Source organism: Colias croceus, chromosome 17, assembly GCF_905220415.1.
Source record: "Colias croceus chromosome 17, ilColCroc2.1".
NCBI classification, from domain to species: Eukaryota; Metazoa; Arthropoda; class Insecta; order Lepidoptera; family Pieridae; genus Colias; species Colias croceus.
The window spans coordinates 6,915,295-6,933,476 of record NC_059553.1 but is presented as its reverse complement, the minus strand read 5'-3'; the positions used below and the strand labels follow the sequence as shown (position 1 = coordinate 6,933,476).

The following is an 18,182-nucleotide window of genomic DNA, read 5'->3' as shown; positions in this document are numbered from 1 at the left end:
AAAGAATAGTCGATTCTTACTTTTAATTACTTTTTTTACTCGATTGTTTTCATCAATTTGTATTTTAAGTTACATAGGTATGTGATTTTCTCTTTTACTGTATGGCAATAATCGCTTTTGAATGTAAACTCTGTGTAATTCAGTTTGAATATGTAAATAAATTAGGTCGTATAAGAATTATAAATTATTGTTAATACAACCTTTCAACATATTCTTGCTGTAAAATATAAGTTAATGTTTGAATAATATAAAGCCCTTCAACAAATTTTTAAGAAATATTGATGCGAAATATAATACATAGTTATAGTTTCTATGAAGTTAATAAATAGTTGTGCAAGCATTTTAAACTACAATTTTGTTTATTTAAAAACTTTTCAATTCGATAAGTAGTGTTAATGTTGTGTACTTTGATATTATGAAAATATAATAAGACTAGCTTTCCGCCCGCGTTTTCAAAGAAAAACCCGCATAGTTCCCGTTCCCGAGGATTTACGGGATAAAACCTATCCTATCTCTTAAGTTGGATCGAACTGCACATGGTGTGCGAATTTTATTATAATCGGTTAAGTGGTTTAGGAGTCCATTGAGGACAAACATTGTGACACGAGATTTATATATATTGAGATATTAATTCGTAAGCATTTTTTATTTTCTTTTCTCCCTTTTCCCCAAATGGTGGACAATAAATAAAACAACATATATATGTGAATATCTTTAATACTCTAAGAAGTAAAATCTACATACAATATGATATTTTCTATGTCCGAAATATACAATCATATAATTTTGATTGGAAGAAAAAGGAATTGATTTAAAACTTCTCTGATCATCAACTTAAGTGCTACGAAAAAAAAAATATAATTATTAGGAGCAAATAAAATAGCTTTGACTGATCAATACATAATTCTCAGTCGACGAAATAAAAAGGAACTTATGTATAGGTAGATCGTACCTAAAGTAAACTGTTTATATGCTTTGACTAAATCTAAATGATATATATGCTATATCGTCAGCTTATTATATAAAATAAGTGATTTGTGATCAATGAAAACATGTTTTATCTACAACAAGAAGCTTATATCTAATACACTGGAGATTGCACTATGAACGTTGACTTGTCACGGGAAGGTATGACCTTGAATGACGCCTGGTTGTTTTTTTGTCCCTTTCACACCAACTTGCCAAGTTAGGTGGTGGAAGATGAAGGAACAACCAGGCGTCATTCAAGGTCATACCTTCCCGTGACTTGTCAACGTTCATAGTGCAATCTCCAGTGTATTAGATATAAGCTTCTTGATCTACAATAATGAGGTATGACGGGTATAAAAACAAATTTGCACTGGCCATAAACTATTTTGAAATAGAATAAAAAATTCATGTAAAAAATCTGACGATTTGATTTTACACCCTTCAATAATATAAACATAACATAAAACGCGACTCCTACTAAAATAATGAATACTGCAACTTAAATTACTTTACAGATGAGCAATTTTCGATAATATGGCATATTCAATACTATTCACACTCAAGATAAATAAATGAGATCAATATACTTCATTTGTGTCAGTGCAATCTCTGTATATTCAATATAGAACACCGTCACTTGTTATTATTTCTAATTTAAATTTAAAAGCTCTGTATTGGATTTTTTATGACTAGTAATTATTATTTTTCCATGTTTTATGTGCTTTTAATTCGTAGATATAGCAATAATGGACTTCATTTCTTTATTTTCCGCATGTATAAAAGTTTTGTGAAGTAACAATATATTCATATTGCCGTAATCTTGCTAAATTCTGTATTGTTTAGAAATTTAGTATAAAATATGTTTCTGTATGCTTCTGCTCATCTTTCTTTTATTTTAATGTACAAAATATAAGTGCTTATGCACTTCTCTTTGATAGTTAGGGCCATTAAAATTAAACCTTATTATATACAAATTTTCCAACAGTGACAGTGTTCAGAAAAATAAAAACAAAATACATAATTCGACCAGAGATTGGTACTTGTGACAAAATAATAATTTTGATATAATATCTTGATTTGATATTCCATGTTTTAGTCAAGTTAAAATAAATAATTGTGCAAAAGAAACGCCTAGAGAGCTAAAGCTTAATTTTGATAATTAAATAATTTTGAGTTGTAACTTCATTTCTTTTGTTGATTCAGCATTTTGTTGGTTCAATCTGAAACAATAATTTGACCATTTATAAATGTTAAAATCAGTCATCAGATTCCACTAGCGGCGAAAAAAAAAATTGTCACTCACAATACAAAGAATTCACTGACCGCCAACAAAAAAAAAAAAAAAATGTGTGCGTGTACTAGTCTACACACGTAAGAAGTGAAACTTCTTTATGACCTTATTTTTGAAAAAAATAATTTACTAAGTATATGCAACTTTACAGAAATATGTCGAATCACGCGTGGTAGGGATAAGAAGAAGATGGCGCGTAACGGAAAAATGTCACGCGTAACGAAAATATGTTACACTAAATTTTTTACCAACCTTGATAAAAAGTTTCACTTCAAAAACCCCTGACCGGTAAAAAAAAATGTCCTGATTACTCACTTGCGTGCGAAACTCGCAGCGACAGAAAAAAAAATCACCACCGTTCAGCAAAAAAAAAAAAAACACTAGCGGCCAACAAAATAAAAATCACTGGCCGCTAAGGCTAACATAAAAAAAAAAGTTATTGTACCTCACAGCGCCTGCCTGTCACTCACGAGCCCCTGCAGCTTGCGCGCGACCCCCGCAGCGCCGCAGCGCGCCCGCTTCACGAGCTCGCCGCCTTCACCGCCACGCTTCACACCGCCCACCTCGCACGACACTAGCGTGTTGATCGCGTGCAGGTCCTGCAAGCATAATTATTGTGATTATATACGAATAACGACACGATACGACAGTATGATGAGCTAGTTTATAATTTTGTGGACATATGGAGCGAATAAGCTTCTTTAATTAAGAAAAAAAAAATAGTATGATACGTAGGCACTACATTAGGACCCACGAATACTAACCCACTAACTCAATAGCGGGGATAAACTAAGGCCATTCTCCCATTGCGATACGCACAGGCGATTCAAGTATCCTGCAAGTCTCGGAGACTAGTCGCCGCGGAATATCTCACATACATTGTACCGGTAGCGTAGTGTACTCCTAAGTAATTCCTATATTAAAATATCTAGTACTAGACTTCCGCCCGCGGCTTCGCCCGCGTTTGCAAAGGAAAACCCGCATAGTTCCCGTTCCCGTGGGATTTCCGGGATAAAAACTATCCTATGTGTTAATCCAAGTTACCCTCTATATGTGTGCTAAATTTCATTGTAATCGGTTCAGTAGTTTTTACGTGAAAGAGCAACAAACATCCATACAAACTTTCGCATTTATAATATTAGTAGGATAGTAAAATATTCTACCTTAGCGGGGCTCCGGCTAAACCGATAAGTAAGGTGGTGATGGTGCGGTGGTGAAGCAGTCAGTGGCTTCACATACAACTGGTGGGTGCATGACACCCGCTGCCCGCCCGGGGAGTAAGATGCGTCACCACGACCAGCAGGTAGTGGGGATAGACTGCACTCCTTCAATAAAAAAAAATTAAAAATATTATTGGATAGTCTCATTGATATACAATACAACTAATCGTGCTCATAAATTATCTGAAGCAAAACTAATTAGGCATATTGTAGGCAGGTTTCTTATGAGTCATAGAATAAACTTTGACAGTAGACTAGTAGATAAGGTGTTAATTTCAATGTTCTATACAACGTCACTCGGATATTTTTGACAATGCATAAATATAAATTACTAGCGGTCCGCCCCGGCTTCGCCCGTGGTACATGTTTATGTTTTCTTTCTTTGAATATTATAAAAAAAGAATTATCGAAATCGGTCAACCGGAAAAAAATTATAATACATAATATATAATAACTTACATCTCTATGTCGTCCAGTGAATCTAAGCGCAAAGTTTTGCATGCACTGTACATACACTCTGTTGTAGAAATTAATTAAATCTCCTCTCTCTGGCGATCCTGAAAGTATAATATAAAACTTGATGACTAAAGATGATAATTTAATTATAATACCTACATCAAACTTTATCTAGTAATGAGCGTGTGTGCCGAGCACTTGTGTCGGAAGTGAAACTTCTTTGGCAAGATTCAAAGATCAATTACTCGACGGTATTGCCATGACGCGACATTGAAATTTTACTCTCAATGTGCCTAAAGAAGTTTCACTTCAATAAATCTGTATAAACAATTTTCTCAAACATCATAACTGTATAAAATTAATTATTATTTACTTAAAATGTACACAATAAACAAAAATACCTTCTTCACCCTGATTGATAAGAACTGATCTATACACATGATTGTCCGCTAGCGGCCTCTGTCTGTAACATCGCATTATATCCGCGAATGTACGCTCCACTTGATTACTTGCACTATTTGATACCTGGAATTGTTTAAAATAATATTTATTTTTTGATACTTTATTGTACATTTATCAGGAATTGATATGAAATGAAAACATAAACTTGGAAAGTGTACAATAGGCGGCTTTATTGCTTAGAAGCAATCTCTTCCAGGCAACCATAAAAAAAGGACATGTAAGACAATGGTAAAAATATTTAGCAATTAATATTTTTAAAGCATTGAAAAAATTCGATGACGACGCGGACGCGGTATCGATTTTTTTCTATTCTTTAAAAATTTCAAACTTATAAAAGCATTTCAACGCTATAAAGCTAAATATCAAACATTGAGTAATTTAATATTTCATTTTATAGGATTTAAATGTTTTATAAGTGAGATTTTTTTTGCGAATTACGATTGCTCAGGCGTGATGGCCGAGAGGCTATGCGTTGCTCCGGTTTGGCAAATAAATGCGGGTTCGAATCCCTCCTCGTGATCGATTTTTTTCATAACTTTTAGCAGTTTATTTAACTTAATATTATTTTGCGTTGTGTAAAAAGATAAAAGGATTAAGAATATTCTTTGACATAAGATTCATCTAAATTGTAAGAGCCACTTCGGATGTATCAACATGAAAATGTCGGCTTTTTAAATACAAAATTGAGTATCTAAAAGGTTTTACTTCAATACCTATCGAACGGTTTCAAAATAAAGTACTCAGGGAGATCGTAAACGCTCCCTGGTACATTAGAAATGACGACCTACATCGGGACCTGAAAGTAGATCTCGTCACGGACATAATTAAAAAGAACGCTGAGGCTCACGAACGCAGACTTCATCACCATGTGAACGTCGAGGCTATCCAGTTCCTTGACAACACGGACATAGTGAGAAGACTGAAAAGACAAAACCTTTTGAGTTAGTTTAGTGAAGTGTTAGTGTAATATAGTGAGTGCTATTCATAAAGAACACATGAACGAAGTGTCTTCGCCTTAATAGAGACATTAAGAAAAGTGTTAATGGACACGTTCTTAGACATACTTTACCTAGCAAATTAAGTTAGATTTATATTACTCATTAGCCTATAGTATAAGGCTAGATCGTAATTTTCAATAATGATACCCTAAGTAGTTAGGTTCATTATATTAGGTGAAAAAAAAAAAAAAAAAAAATTCCTATCGAAGTTTTTATCAAACGATAATGTGATTTCAAAAGGACACTGAAAGGACAAAGATAACATTTTTTTGAAAAAATAGATTCATGACTTCATGTTAAAAAATTTCCTTTGTGCAATAATCTTATCAAGAATGTCATTTCTTTTCGGCAAATAATAATCATTCATTGAACTTATAATGCACACATAGTGCATATAATATGCACTTTATCATTACATTATAAAACAAAGCTGTAAAATAAATCACACACTGGATATACATTTTGACAAATTTGGGAAATTTAAAAAAACCTTACTTACGATCAACCATGTCAGTGTTTAATTAATAGGTACTACCGCATAATTTTAATACTGTGATATTATGTTATTGTCGTTTATTCTAAGTTTAAAAAAAAAGGAATTAATTCTGTGTTTTAAATTAATTTACTTGACTGTTTTAGGATGTATTTTAAAGTAACGTTTCGCTTTTTACTTGTTTCAAATTATAATTAAATTGATTATTATTTTTTATGAATTAAGATTGAGGATAATATGAATTAATTTTTACTTGTTTATAATTAATTATAACCTGATTATTTTGGAATGTATTGAATGTGTTGTAACGTATTTTTTTTTAGTGCATGCAGTGCTCATTTTTTATTGGTTGTAGATCATGTTCTATATTTTTTGTGTGAATTCATCGATGTACAACTGCTAATGAGCCATAATAAATAAATAAATAAAGCTGCTGTCGCTGTTTGTCCGTCCTTATATCTTCCTAAATGATGCGGTTTTTTTAAATAGATAGAAGGGTTCTCGAGGAAGGTTTAATATATAATTTACTAGCTGCTTCGCCCGTTGTACATGTTTACATTTTTTCTCTGCATAAGAACCATCCTCGTACTTCAAGTAATATGATACAAAAAAAGAATTCATTCAATTCATCATTTCTACGTCAAACCGTTGATTCGAACACAAGTGCGACTGGTTATATTAAAATACCCTCATTAAGATGGTTTTCAAAAAATGTTTCAAGTGTAACAAAAGTATAACACGAAAGTCCCCTGGCTTAGAGTGTAGCAGATGTGAAAAAACAGTTCATGCTCAAACAGAATGTGCCAACCTGACAAACAAACAAATACAAGCTCTTCGTGCAACAGCGGGGCTGGAATGGAGTTGTGATGAATGCCAGAATCATACGCCGCGACGATCTTCATTCTTTGTTCCCTGTGAAGAAGATGACAATCCACACGCTGTAGTCGCCTCAGACATTCAAAGTAGCTCTGGAAACGTGGCGATCGATATGAAAAAGCTAATTCACGATATGAGTGCTCAAATGGAGAAACTCCTCAAGAAAGAAATTGAGCCGCTTCAACATACGCTTACATTCATATCCGACGAACTATCGGACACCGTAGAAAAGCTAACCGAAAATGCGAATAAAATCAAAGCCTTGGAAAAGAAGAACGAGTATCTTACGAATCAAAATAAAGGACTTGAACTGCGAGTCAAAGCCTTGGAACAACGCCTAAATGAGATAGATCAAAACAAACTATGCAACTCGTTGGAAGTATCTGGAGTACCCGTCTGTCGTGAATATACTGATAAAAGTCTTATAGAAAATCTAGGAGAAAAAATTAAAGCAAATAAGGAATGCATCAGAACAATCCGTAGGCTTCCCGGCCGTCAACAGCGGCCGAGTGTCATTCTAGTAGAATTAAAATCTCAAAGTGATCGTGATAACTGGATTTCGGCAGGAAGAGATTCTAAATTAAAAGTGAGTGACCTGAATATCCGTGGTTCAACTGATAATCCCGACAACCCTATCTACTTTCGAGAAGCTTTAACCTCCCAGACCAAAACTTTATTATATAACGCTAAGCAACGTCTACGGGAATCCTACAAATATATCTGGTGCAAAGAAGGACGTATCCTCGCACGTAAGTCTGATAATTGTAAAGTGTCCGTTATTCGATGTGTAAATGATATTGATAGTCTGCTGAATGATAAATAAACTAATACCTAACGGTTTTATTATGTAGTGTCTAAAATGATGTATACAAAAATGTCCTTTTCTCACACTGATAAATCACGTAATATTAAAGAGGTCACTGAATTATTAAACTGTACAGATTTAAAATATTACCTCAAAAACTTACCGTCTGGCAATTTACAATTATTTTGCATACATGTAAACATTCGTTCAATGCTTAAGAACTTTCCTAAGCTGCTGCAAATCATCTCATGTACAAAACATGCCCTCGACATCGTTGTGGTTACGGAAGCTAACATTTCTGAAGATATTTGTCATTTATATAGCATACCGGAATATACAATGCACACACAACTTAGAAAAAATAAAAGGGGTGGTGGAATAATTTTATATATAAAAAAGCATTTAAAATTCACACGTTTCAACAGTAAATATAGTTCTTTTGAAAATATTTGTGGTAAATTAAAAAACAATCAGCAGTGTTTTTCTTTGTGTGCACTGTATAGACCGCCATCTAGTTGTAAAACGTTATTTATCACAGAATTGAACAATCTGCTAGCCGATGTAAGCAGTACAAGTACTTTTAATTCACTTTTTTTACTAGGTGACATGAATATAGATTTAAAAACCACAACAATGCAAAAAAGCCGCTATGTAAATTTGCTAGCTGGGTATGGGTTGATGTGCGGAATATCAGATTATACGCGTATTGAAATGAGACAAAAACAAATAACTAAATCCTGCATCGACCACATCTTTATACGAACATACACATCTGACCCGTACACAGCCGCTATTGATACTGTGCTTGCCGATCACCGCGTTATCGTACTCGCTTGCATCGACACAACACACACAGCACGTCATATACAGCGTGCTCCACCAAATAAAATTAAACAAGTATTGGATTATAATATATTAAATAATGAATTAAATGCTATTGACTTCTCACCAACAAACACAATGAATAATTCTAATAACATATTTGAATATATAACACAACAATTTGACAAAGCGTATAAAAAATCTACATTAAATAAAATAATACCACGAAAATTCATTCAACGAGAACCATGGATAAATACTAATTTAATAAAACTGTGTGAAAAAAGAGACAAGCTTTTTAAGGAATGGAGACAGGATGAAACTAACGCACAGCTGAGACTACTGTATAATCAAACTCGTAACAAGACTAATAAAGCTCTTGAAACTGCCCGAAATCAATTCTATAGTAACAAAATAAAGGAAAATGATGGCGATCCTAGAAAGTTGTGGCAAGTTATAAATAGTATCTGTGGAAACAAAACCCAAACAATCGACACACAAATTGTACGTGCTTTCACTCCACTAAACTGTAAAGAAATCGCGGAAAAATTCGCAATGGAATTTAAAAATTCAATTAAAAACATAATGCAAAATTGCAAAATTGACTTAGCTCTTAAGAGAAACAGTAGGCCGGTGGATGTTAGTATGCGATTTCAGCCAACCACTCACAAACAAGTACAACATATCATTAAAAACTTACATAATAACAAGGCTCCAGGCATGGATAAAATAAGGGCAATCGATATTAAGTCTATAAGTGATAAGATATCTGCCGTAATATTAAATCTCATAAATACCTCAGTTCGGACTGGTAGATATCCGGATGCACTGAAGACTGGCTGCATAAGACCGGTTTTCAAAAAAGGTGAAAAAAATAATTGTCAGAACTATCGTCCAATTACCTTACTTTCCTGCATTAATAAAATTGCAGAAAAAGTAATAAGCAATCAAATTCACTCTTTTCTAAGGAAAAATGATATTCTTTCTCCGCATCAGTATGGTTTTCAATCCGGCAAAAGCACTACGACACTTCTATCAAACTTTACTGACGAGGTTAATACTTACCTTAATGATAAAAAGCATGTACTCGCCCTTTTCATAGACTTCTCGCGTGCTTTTGATACGCTAGACCATCGCAAACTCGTTGACCAACTCGACTATTGCGGAATCAGGGGCAATCTCCTTGAGTGGTGTAAAGACTATTTGCATGGACGGAAGTCTTGCGTCAGAATAGAAAACAGTTTCAGCGAAATGAGTAGTGTTGAAGTGGGTACAGCTCAGGGTTCGGTGATGGGGCCGTTGCACTTTTTAACGTATGTCAACAATATGAGTGACCACCTCAGTCATTGTAAAATGTTTCAGTACGCTGATGATACCTGTATCCTTATAAACCATGAGAATGCGAATTTAGCCCTTAAATTTCTTCAATACGACTTCGACAATATATCTAAGTGGTGTCATAATGCGGGATTAGTCATCAATGCAAATAAAACTAAATTATTGTACATCAAGTCTCCATATATGAAACAAGTTGCCTTGCCGCAGCTTATCTGCCATTGTCACTCATGCTTGCATAAACAATGCTCATTATCGTGCTCTAACTGTAGTCAGATCGAACCTGTGAATCATTACAAATATTTGGGACTAACTATAGACCATAATTTCAACTGGGGCAAACAAATTGAAGCCGTATGTGACAAACTCCGCGCATTCGCAGCTAAAATATATGCAATAGGGAACAGACTAACATACAAGGTAAAATTATTACTATACAACACCTTAGTTGATTCGATTATATCCTACGGCCTTAGTAGCTATGGCAGAACGTATAAAACTTATTTACAAAATATACTCAACCTTCAAATCCGCATCTTAAAACAAATAGTGCCAACTAGAATAAAAAAGAAATACGAAAACGATATAAGCAAACTTTTTAAGCACTGCAATGTGTTACCTATTTTCGAAAAAGTAGAAGTACATCTCTTAAAAGAACAACTTTTTAATAAAACATTTACTGAAAAAGTTACATCTCACAACCTTGGCACACGAAAAGTAACACAAAATAAATTATGTACTATCAGAGCCAATAACCGCTATGGCGAAAGAAGATGCTCATACATAATTCCACGTTTAATCAATAAATTAGATAATAACATTAAAAATAAAATAAACTGTAAAAATGTTAACCGTCAATTAAAATCATACTATATATCACGTTTATAAAGACTCGGCCAGCACAGTAGGTGATCGCAAAAATTTTTTTCCACAAGTACCCTATTGTACATCATATTTTTTCTGTTGTGTAATTTACTTGCCATCTTAATGTATTTTTCAATGTAATTTCATATGTAATGTAACAAAATTTATATTAATCTATCTAGTATTTGTTTGACGTCTAGAATGCATGTGCACCACGATCAAATCGTGTCGATTTATGTGGTGTTTATTCTGTATGCCCAATGTATGTTTATTTTTCTATCAATAAATGGTTTAAAAAAAAAAAAAAAAAAACGAAATCGGTTCAGCCATTCTCGAGTTATGCAAAGTCAACACATTTTGCAACTCATTTTTATATTATACATTAGGGTTTAGAAGCTTGCGAAGCCACGGAAAGCTAGTAAAAACACTAAAATACTCACTTTACATATAACATATACAGCGCACATCAATATCTGATCCAAATGCCTGTCCTTCATAAGTTGCGTCTGATGCACGATAGAATATTCTAGACACGTCCATATTTTCCTCTTAAGCTCGTCGTCGGTCAGACGAAGCCGCGTGCACAAGTCGTTCATTCGTACTACGGCTAGACTATAAAACTGGCAAAAATAAAAAATAAATTGATATTAATAATTTTGCGTAAGTTATGTATTTTATTTAAAAATTAGTGGTATAAGTATGTGAAACAATTGAGTTTAATAAGTATTTATTTACGTTTATAAATATTATAAGATGTAGTTATTTTTAGGTAGAAAACAATATACAATGAGTCCTCAATCATGCTATCACATTAAGTTAATGCAATTTATTTGTTTTGACAATTAAACTTGAAAAACCTTTAAAAATGACTCTCTCTTAATATAAACCTATACTTGCCGTCCGCCCCGGCTTTGCCCGTGGTACATATTTCGCAATAAAAGTAGCCTATGTCCTTTCTCGGGTATCAAAATATCTCCATACCAAATTTCATGCAAATTGGTTCAGTACTTTAGGCGTGATTGAGTAACAGACAGACAGACAGAGTTACTTTCGCATTTATAATATTAGTATGGATTTTGTATAAATAAAACTAACATACCTTTCTAAAGAATAAAATTAACGAGTTATTAGCTTTCTTGGGCGTGGTATTGGGAGTGGTGTCACCATTTGTGGTAGATGCAGCACTTGTGGTTGCTTGGGAAGTATTTGGCTCTGACTTTATGTTTGTTTGAACTGAAATAATGGAAATAATATTTTAACGATACATTTATCAGTGAATAATGGCTAAATAAATAAAAAAAAGCTTGTATGCTGAGCAAACGTGTCAGGAGTGAAACTTCTTTGGCAAGATTCAAAGAAAAATGATCGCCGTACTCCATGACGTGACGGTATTGCCATGACACGTCCTTGAAGTTTTACTCTCAACACGCCTAAAGAAGTTTCACTTCAAAAGAAAGAAGTTAAATAATAAATACACTTACCTAACAGTGATTGTCCAGGCTTAACAGTATCCTTAAAAAGTTGTTTTTTAGCTTGGTCCGCTATGGGTGCTAGATAGCGATCTATTACCGACGAAACTGGGGACTGTAGACCACCTAAAAATATTAGTTTATTAGGTATTTAGAAAACAAATTTTTAAACTGTTGTATGTTTCGTTAGGGCATTTACTAGCGTGAGTTTCGTTTTTCTCCATATTTATTCATTGTAAGGGGCAGTAAAAGTATTTAATTTTATTTATATTTCATTATTATGAACATATAAAAACGAAAATGCACAAGACACTGATTTTTTTATGAATATAAAAATGGCGAATAAAATACGGGATCGAAACGTCAGAGTAAACAAGTCTATATTATATTTATACAAAAAACTTACTCCTCCTATGTGGAGACTCATGAACATAAACTTTGGTAGAAGCAGGGACGGGGGCTTTGGCTAGCTGCTCCCACAGGGGACTGTCTGACGTCCACACTAAGGATTCCAATACTTGTTCCTCCACCTATGAACAAATTAAATTTATGTATAAAATAATTTATAGAATTATATGTAAATACCTGCCTTAGTGCATTAGGATTTTATTTTTGAATTTATAATTAAACACTAAACAAAGTATATAGAAGAAAACTACCATATCTATTTTTGTTACCCTCGAAGGCATTAAAATATTTTTTTCCAACGAATCTAAAAATTAACAATAAATATACTTACTGCATTCAAATGTTTAATAACATCTCTGCTCAGTTTTTCGACAACCGCCTTCACAACAAGCTCAATAATCTTATAAAAGTGGAAAGCGCTGAGCCCATATATTTGCAGCACTCGTGGGAATCTCAGGGAATGTACTCCATACGAGTGTAGGACCACTTCCGTACAACAAGCATATACTGTCAGCTGGTAGGTCTCTTGCGATAGAAGCATCTGGAATATATTCTGTGAACATTATTATAGTGTGTTGACCCTACATTTTAATCCCTCAGCCCTCGGAATCACAGACACAATAGAAAATCTATTGTGTAGTGGTCTCATTGGGCCGCTTGGTGGTCAATGGGTAAATTGCAATATGGTATTTGGTATAATTGTTCCAATTGTATGGATAAACATACATGCTAATGCTTTTTTTGAAACAATTCTAGTGAATTTTTAAATAAACTGTCTATTAGTTTATTAATAAAACAACATACATAAATTGATATCAATTGCCTGGATAAATTATATAATACATGTTAATTCCTTAATAACGATTCTAATGAAATTTAAAATAAACTGTCTAATAGTTTAATTAATAACAAAAATTAATAAATATTCAAATATAACTTCGTTCGTTAAATTGCAACATTCGAATTTCACAATTAAAATGTTCGATAATTTTGAAACATATTATTGTCTAGAACAAAAAATCAGCACCAACCTGCAAAGACACCTGTGGCTTTTTCCTATGTTCCTCCCTGATTATATGCTCAAAGACCTTATAGTATAGACATGTGACCATGTTACATCGGTAGGCTATAGTCTCCGTGCTACAGTTGCACTCCTTTAGGCTGTTCGAGAACTGTTCCATCCATGTGTTGCATGGTTCTATCACTTTCTTTGTTATCGTTTCGTCGCTGACGCCGTATTCACTAGAAAATATAAATTTATTTTTAAATACATATTGTACTATTGCAGTAACCGTGATGAAGGAGGCTGTGTTTTTGTAGTATGAATTAAAGATTAATGTATTAAAACAAAACGAAATAAAGTATTGTAAATTTGTCTTTTAACTTTTTATGACACATCCCAGTTCAAGATTGAAATGTACAAACGCACAACTATGAATATGTATCTAATCTCTTATGAAATAATATACTAAATAAACTGTAAATAAAATCTGCCAGTTTTGATCTGACCTGTTGCTATCCTACTAATATTATAAATGCGAAAGTTTGTATGGATGTATGGATGTTTGTTACTCTTTCACGTAAAAACTACTGAACAGATTACAATGAAATTTAGCACACATATAGAGGGTAACTTGGATTAACACATAGGATAGTTTTTATCCCGGAAATCCCACGGGAACGGGAACTATGCGGGTTTTCCTTAACAAACGCGGGCGAAGCCGCGGGCGGAAATCTAGTAGTTAATAATTTGGAGCTACAAAAGTTGTACTCATACATAATACTTACGCAAAAAGCCTCATAAACGACGTAGAAGGTTGCGGTTTCGACTGTCTCAAGAACGTAGCGAGTCGAGCCAAGCTATTAGTTGCCTCTGACACTGGAGTCAGTTCTTCCGCCCTCCGGCCGAGGTATCTACGCCCTGTTAATGGTGTGTCCGGACATGCTTTACCACTCTGAAAGTATAATAACAAATATAACATAATATTTCTCATGTTAATGTGTTTTTGACAAAATTAACAGATAAAAAAATATAATTTTAAGCATGATTTTCGCTATGATTGTTTGTTGATTTGTTCTTTTAAGTCCCTATTGAAAGCTCATTATCTAGCCATGCAATAGTAGCATTAGTAAATAATTTATGTATGATTATAATTTTTGTATATACCGTTATATATATTGTAGTTTGTGTAGTGTATTATAGAAGTATATTTATATTACTGTGTAGTATATATGTACAGTATATGTAGTTTATGTAGTATGTAGGCATTTTTTTTTTTTATATTCTATCTTTTATTTCTTTTTTGCGCTATCCTTATTCTTCTTACATTTCCTTTCCTACCAAGTTGCCTGGAAGAGATTGCTGTGTAGCAATAAGACCGCCTATTGTGCAAAATTGTTGTACCTTATTAGTCTGTACCACATGTCTTAAATTGCTTTGTACAATAAAGAGTTATAAATAAATAAATAAATAAATATGATAATGAAACCGTAATATTTAGCAAAAAAATACCCCATGTCAGGCAATGGCATGTGTTAGCAAAAAATACCAAACATATGTATTGGATTTAAAGTTACTTTCTATTATTTCTAGACTGAGAAAAACAAATACTTACAGGTCCAAAGTTAGCGATAACTTGCGATATTTCATCCCCAGAAACCTTTTTAGTGCCAATTTGTTCATGGGCATGTTCACCTGTAAATAAATATTATTTTTATATAATCTCTTTGTTATATTCTATACATAACAAGTCAATAATTAATTATCGCAATGCATAATTCATTCTTATTTAAAAAAATCTCTATTTATATATTACTTTTTATATTTTTAATAAAATGTGAGAATATTTCATTCAAACAATAAAATCTCGACATTTTGAAGTGACCTGACAATGTCACATAATTTTTACCTAATATTTAATATATTTTTTAATAGTCTATTGTTTATTCTATTACATTTTTAGCCAATGAAAACTACAGTCCGATTAATAAAAATAAATTAAAAGTTCAAAACGAAATGTGATTTGAGAAAAAATATTATTACATTATTATTTTATAATGGCATTATTGAATAATTAGTTTAAATCTTAATATATATAAATCTCGTGTCACAATGTTTGTCCTCAATGGACTCCTAAACCACTTAACCGATTATAATAAAATTCGCACACCATGTGCAGTTCGATCCAACTTGGGATCGGATAGTTTAAATCTCAAATTGTTTTAGAGAAGCCGCGGACGGTAAGCTAGTATTAATCTATAAAAATAATCAAGTATTAATTACCTAAGAATATCCTTTCATCAAACTCGCCCACACTGAGAACATAAGTCTCGTACAGGTTGTTCAGTGATTTCTGATTTACATCAAAATTTCCCACATCTAGGAGGCCTAGAAGTTGTTCACTATTACCCTTGAGAATCTGAAAATAAAATATAAATATTTATAGAATTTTCAACATAATAATTAGTCAGAAGTTGGTTGTGTTAATTTTTGCATGCCAATCAATTGGCGATTTGTGCTGAACAATGAACTATGTAACATCTTTAAATCTTCCACATTTCTTGCAAAATAAATCATTTCATTTCAGAAATATTATGGTATAGAAACTAGTATTAAAATGTGTTGAAATGAAACTCGAAACATTATTTTTTTGAATCAATGAGGAACTTATTTATAGATGCATTTTTGATGTAGATCCAACAAAAGATAATGTTTATGTCAGCCATATCTTTATTTCAATACCTATAAGGTATGTTATAATAGGTATTATTGGAAATGTAGATAAGAATAAAATAAAAACTACTTACGCCTTTCTCAAAGAAGGATTTAATAACTTTATTCCAACTGTAGTCTTTCATAGTGCTAGCTTGAACGGCTAACCCATCTTTTATTTCACAAAGCACTGATATTATGCATGGTGGCTTTTTCGGTAATTCGAAGTCATCTTGCAACCAGTCTTTGGGAAGACCTAAAAGTAAATTTTATAAGAAATTTGCTCATTTTAATATACAAAGCTTAATATTTTTAAAGATATTTTAGGTAGAGGTACATTCATATTGTACTATTTTAATAGTAAGGAAAGTCGTTTATAATAATTATAAGGCACATACCTTTAAAACTAGGATTTAGTAGGTCAGTGCGTCTTGACATGAATGCATTGGCGAACATGAAGTCTAAGCATGATAGAAGTAAATGATACATATCCACAAGATCATCAGCTGAGTTGTGGAATTCCCCTTTTACGCACACATACAAACACCATGTTAAATTAAATAGAGCGTTTGTTGAGCACCTTTGAAGCCTGCAATTATTAATAAATAAATAAATATTTCAGGACAATTTTCATACACAGCACAATCTGATCCCATACTAAGCTTTTGCTTGTGTTATGGAAACCAGATGGCTGATAAACATACATATATAATTTTTAAATAAATACTTATATAGATAATTAACACCCAGACACAGAGCAAACATCTATGTTCATCACACAAATATTTGCCCCAGGTGGGAATCGAATCCACGACCTCTGGCTTGGAAGACAGGGCCACTGCCAACTGGTTGGCTTACCAGTCAGTCAATTGGTACATAACATTTCATGTATCTTTTAGTAGTAACATTTTAGGAATAAGTATTGTTACAGAATTAAAATGTATGCTTTACTTACTTTTGTTTTTTACTGCTCTTAGTTTTAACTGGTTCATTTGTCAAGCCAGTGAATATTTCTTGAAATAGAGGTTGGAATTTTCTAAATAAAATAGTAGATACTGCAAATTTGCGCTCTAGTCTACTGATTCTATCTTTAAAATCAGATGGCATTAATGTCATTTCCATCCAGTTTTTGATTTTTGTGAAGAACTGGATCAGACTGCAAAAAAGTGTATTTATTTAACATGCATATAATGCATTAACTCACAATGATATCTATATAGTTACTTGTATAAAGATACTGCAATTGTATGATGCATTTAGAGATAAAACAAAATGACATCATTTCACAAAATTTTCCAGATACTTTTTCTTCGGTATTACTTTTTGATTTCATTATGAAAAGATAACTTAAAATACCATGTTTAGAATAAATGATATAACATTCATTACTTACTTAATCTATATTTTATGCATAAATAATTGTTTTATTACCTGATATTACAAAGTCTGAGTAATCTTGTCAAGCTTACACAGTTTCCCTTTACTGCTTTTCCTGATTCTACAGTGGGAGTGATAGATGTACGACATGCCACATATAAGGCACATGCCATCCAATGTAAAGCTTCGCCCTAAAAATATTCTCAAACATTGAAGCATCGGAAATAACATGAATATATTTCGTCCATAAATGCATCTTTTTTTAAAACTCGTATCCAAATAAACACGACTTCAAATGACTAGCTTTATGGTAAAGGGACTTGAATTAAATAAATAAGATTAAATAACTTACGTCCAATGTAAAATTTCGCCTTATTTCTGCAAATGATTCCTTTGATTTTTCAGTAGCAACTGGATCTACGTTTAATTTTGAACATAGATCATCCATAGCAGCAATCCAATTTTCATCACTTTCTTCTGGTTTAGCCATTTTTATTTATAAAATTGCTAATAATATATTATTAATTCTACAGTGAAAAATACAATCAATACACGGGCTCGTAAAACTTATCCCGATTTTGGCGAATTTTGACAGCTGCTTGGCGGGAAGAATACACACCTCCCA

At 32.7% G+C, this 18,182-nt stretch overlaps 1 protein-coding gene across 2 annotated transcripts; it reads right to left on the bottom strand.

The window, feature by feature from the left end:
- Nucleotides 1-1,181: 1,181 nt before the first annotated feature.
- LOC123699222 (retinoblastoma-like protein 1) lies at nucleotides 1,182-18,175 on the bottom strand. 2 transcript variants are annotated; one of them, XM_045646119.1, is made up of 19 exons: nucleotides 17,910-18,175; nucleotides 17,612-17,748; nucleotides 17,136-17,336; nucleotides 16,579-16,769; nucleotides 16,276-16,436; nucleotides 15,752-15,887; nucleotides 15,084-15,163; nucleotides 14,257-14,423; nucleotides 13,500-13,710; nucleotides 12,800-13,021; nucleotides 12,467-12,590; nucleotides 12,073-12,186; nucleotides 11,691-11,824; nucleotides 11,032-11,211; nucleotides 4,338-4,461; nucleotides 3,940-4,037; nucleotides 3,424-3,585; nucleotides 2,706-2,859; nucleotides 1,182-2,189 (listed from the first exon to the last, which is right to left on the bottom strand). In XM_045646119.1, the coding sequence occupies exons 1-18, from the start codon at nucleotides 18,045-18,047 to the stop codon at nucleotides 2,707-2,709; spliced, it is 2,733 nt and encodes a 910-aa protein (XP_045502075.1). In that variant the 5' UTR covers nucleotides 18,048-18,175; the 3' UTR covers nucleotides 1,182-2,189; nucleotide 2,706. The 2 variants fall into 2 exon arrangements, with proteins under 2 accessions (XP_045502075.1, XP_045502077.1); XM_045646121.1 differs by having other exon boundaries at nucleotides 12,800-13,009.
- Nucleotides 18,176-18,182: the final 7 nt, after the last annotated feature.

What these genes read in the sequence shown, in the direction of transcription:
- LOC123699222 (XM_045646119.1), bottom strand. Translation starts at nt 18,047, where the DNA reads ATGGCTAAACCAGAAGAAAGTGATGAAAATTGGATTGCTGCTATGGAT. An exon ending in TTATCGCTAACTTTGGACCT is followed by an intron (nt 14,424 to 15,083) that starts GTAAGTATTTGT and finishes TTATACTTTCAG; the next exon opens with AGTGGTAAAGCATGTCCGGA. An exon ending in GCCTGGACAATCACTGTTAG is followed by an intron (nt 11,825 to 12,072) that starts GTAAGTGTATTT and finishes CCATTATTTCAG; the next exon opens with TTCAAACAAACATAAAGTCA.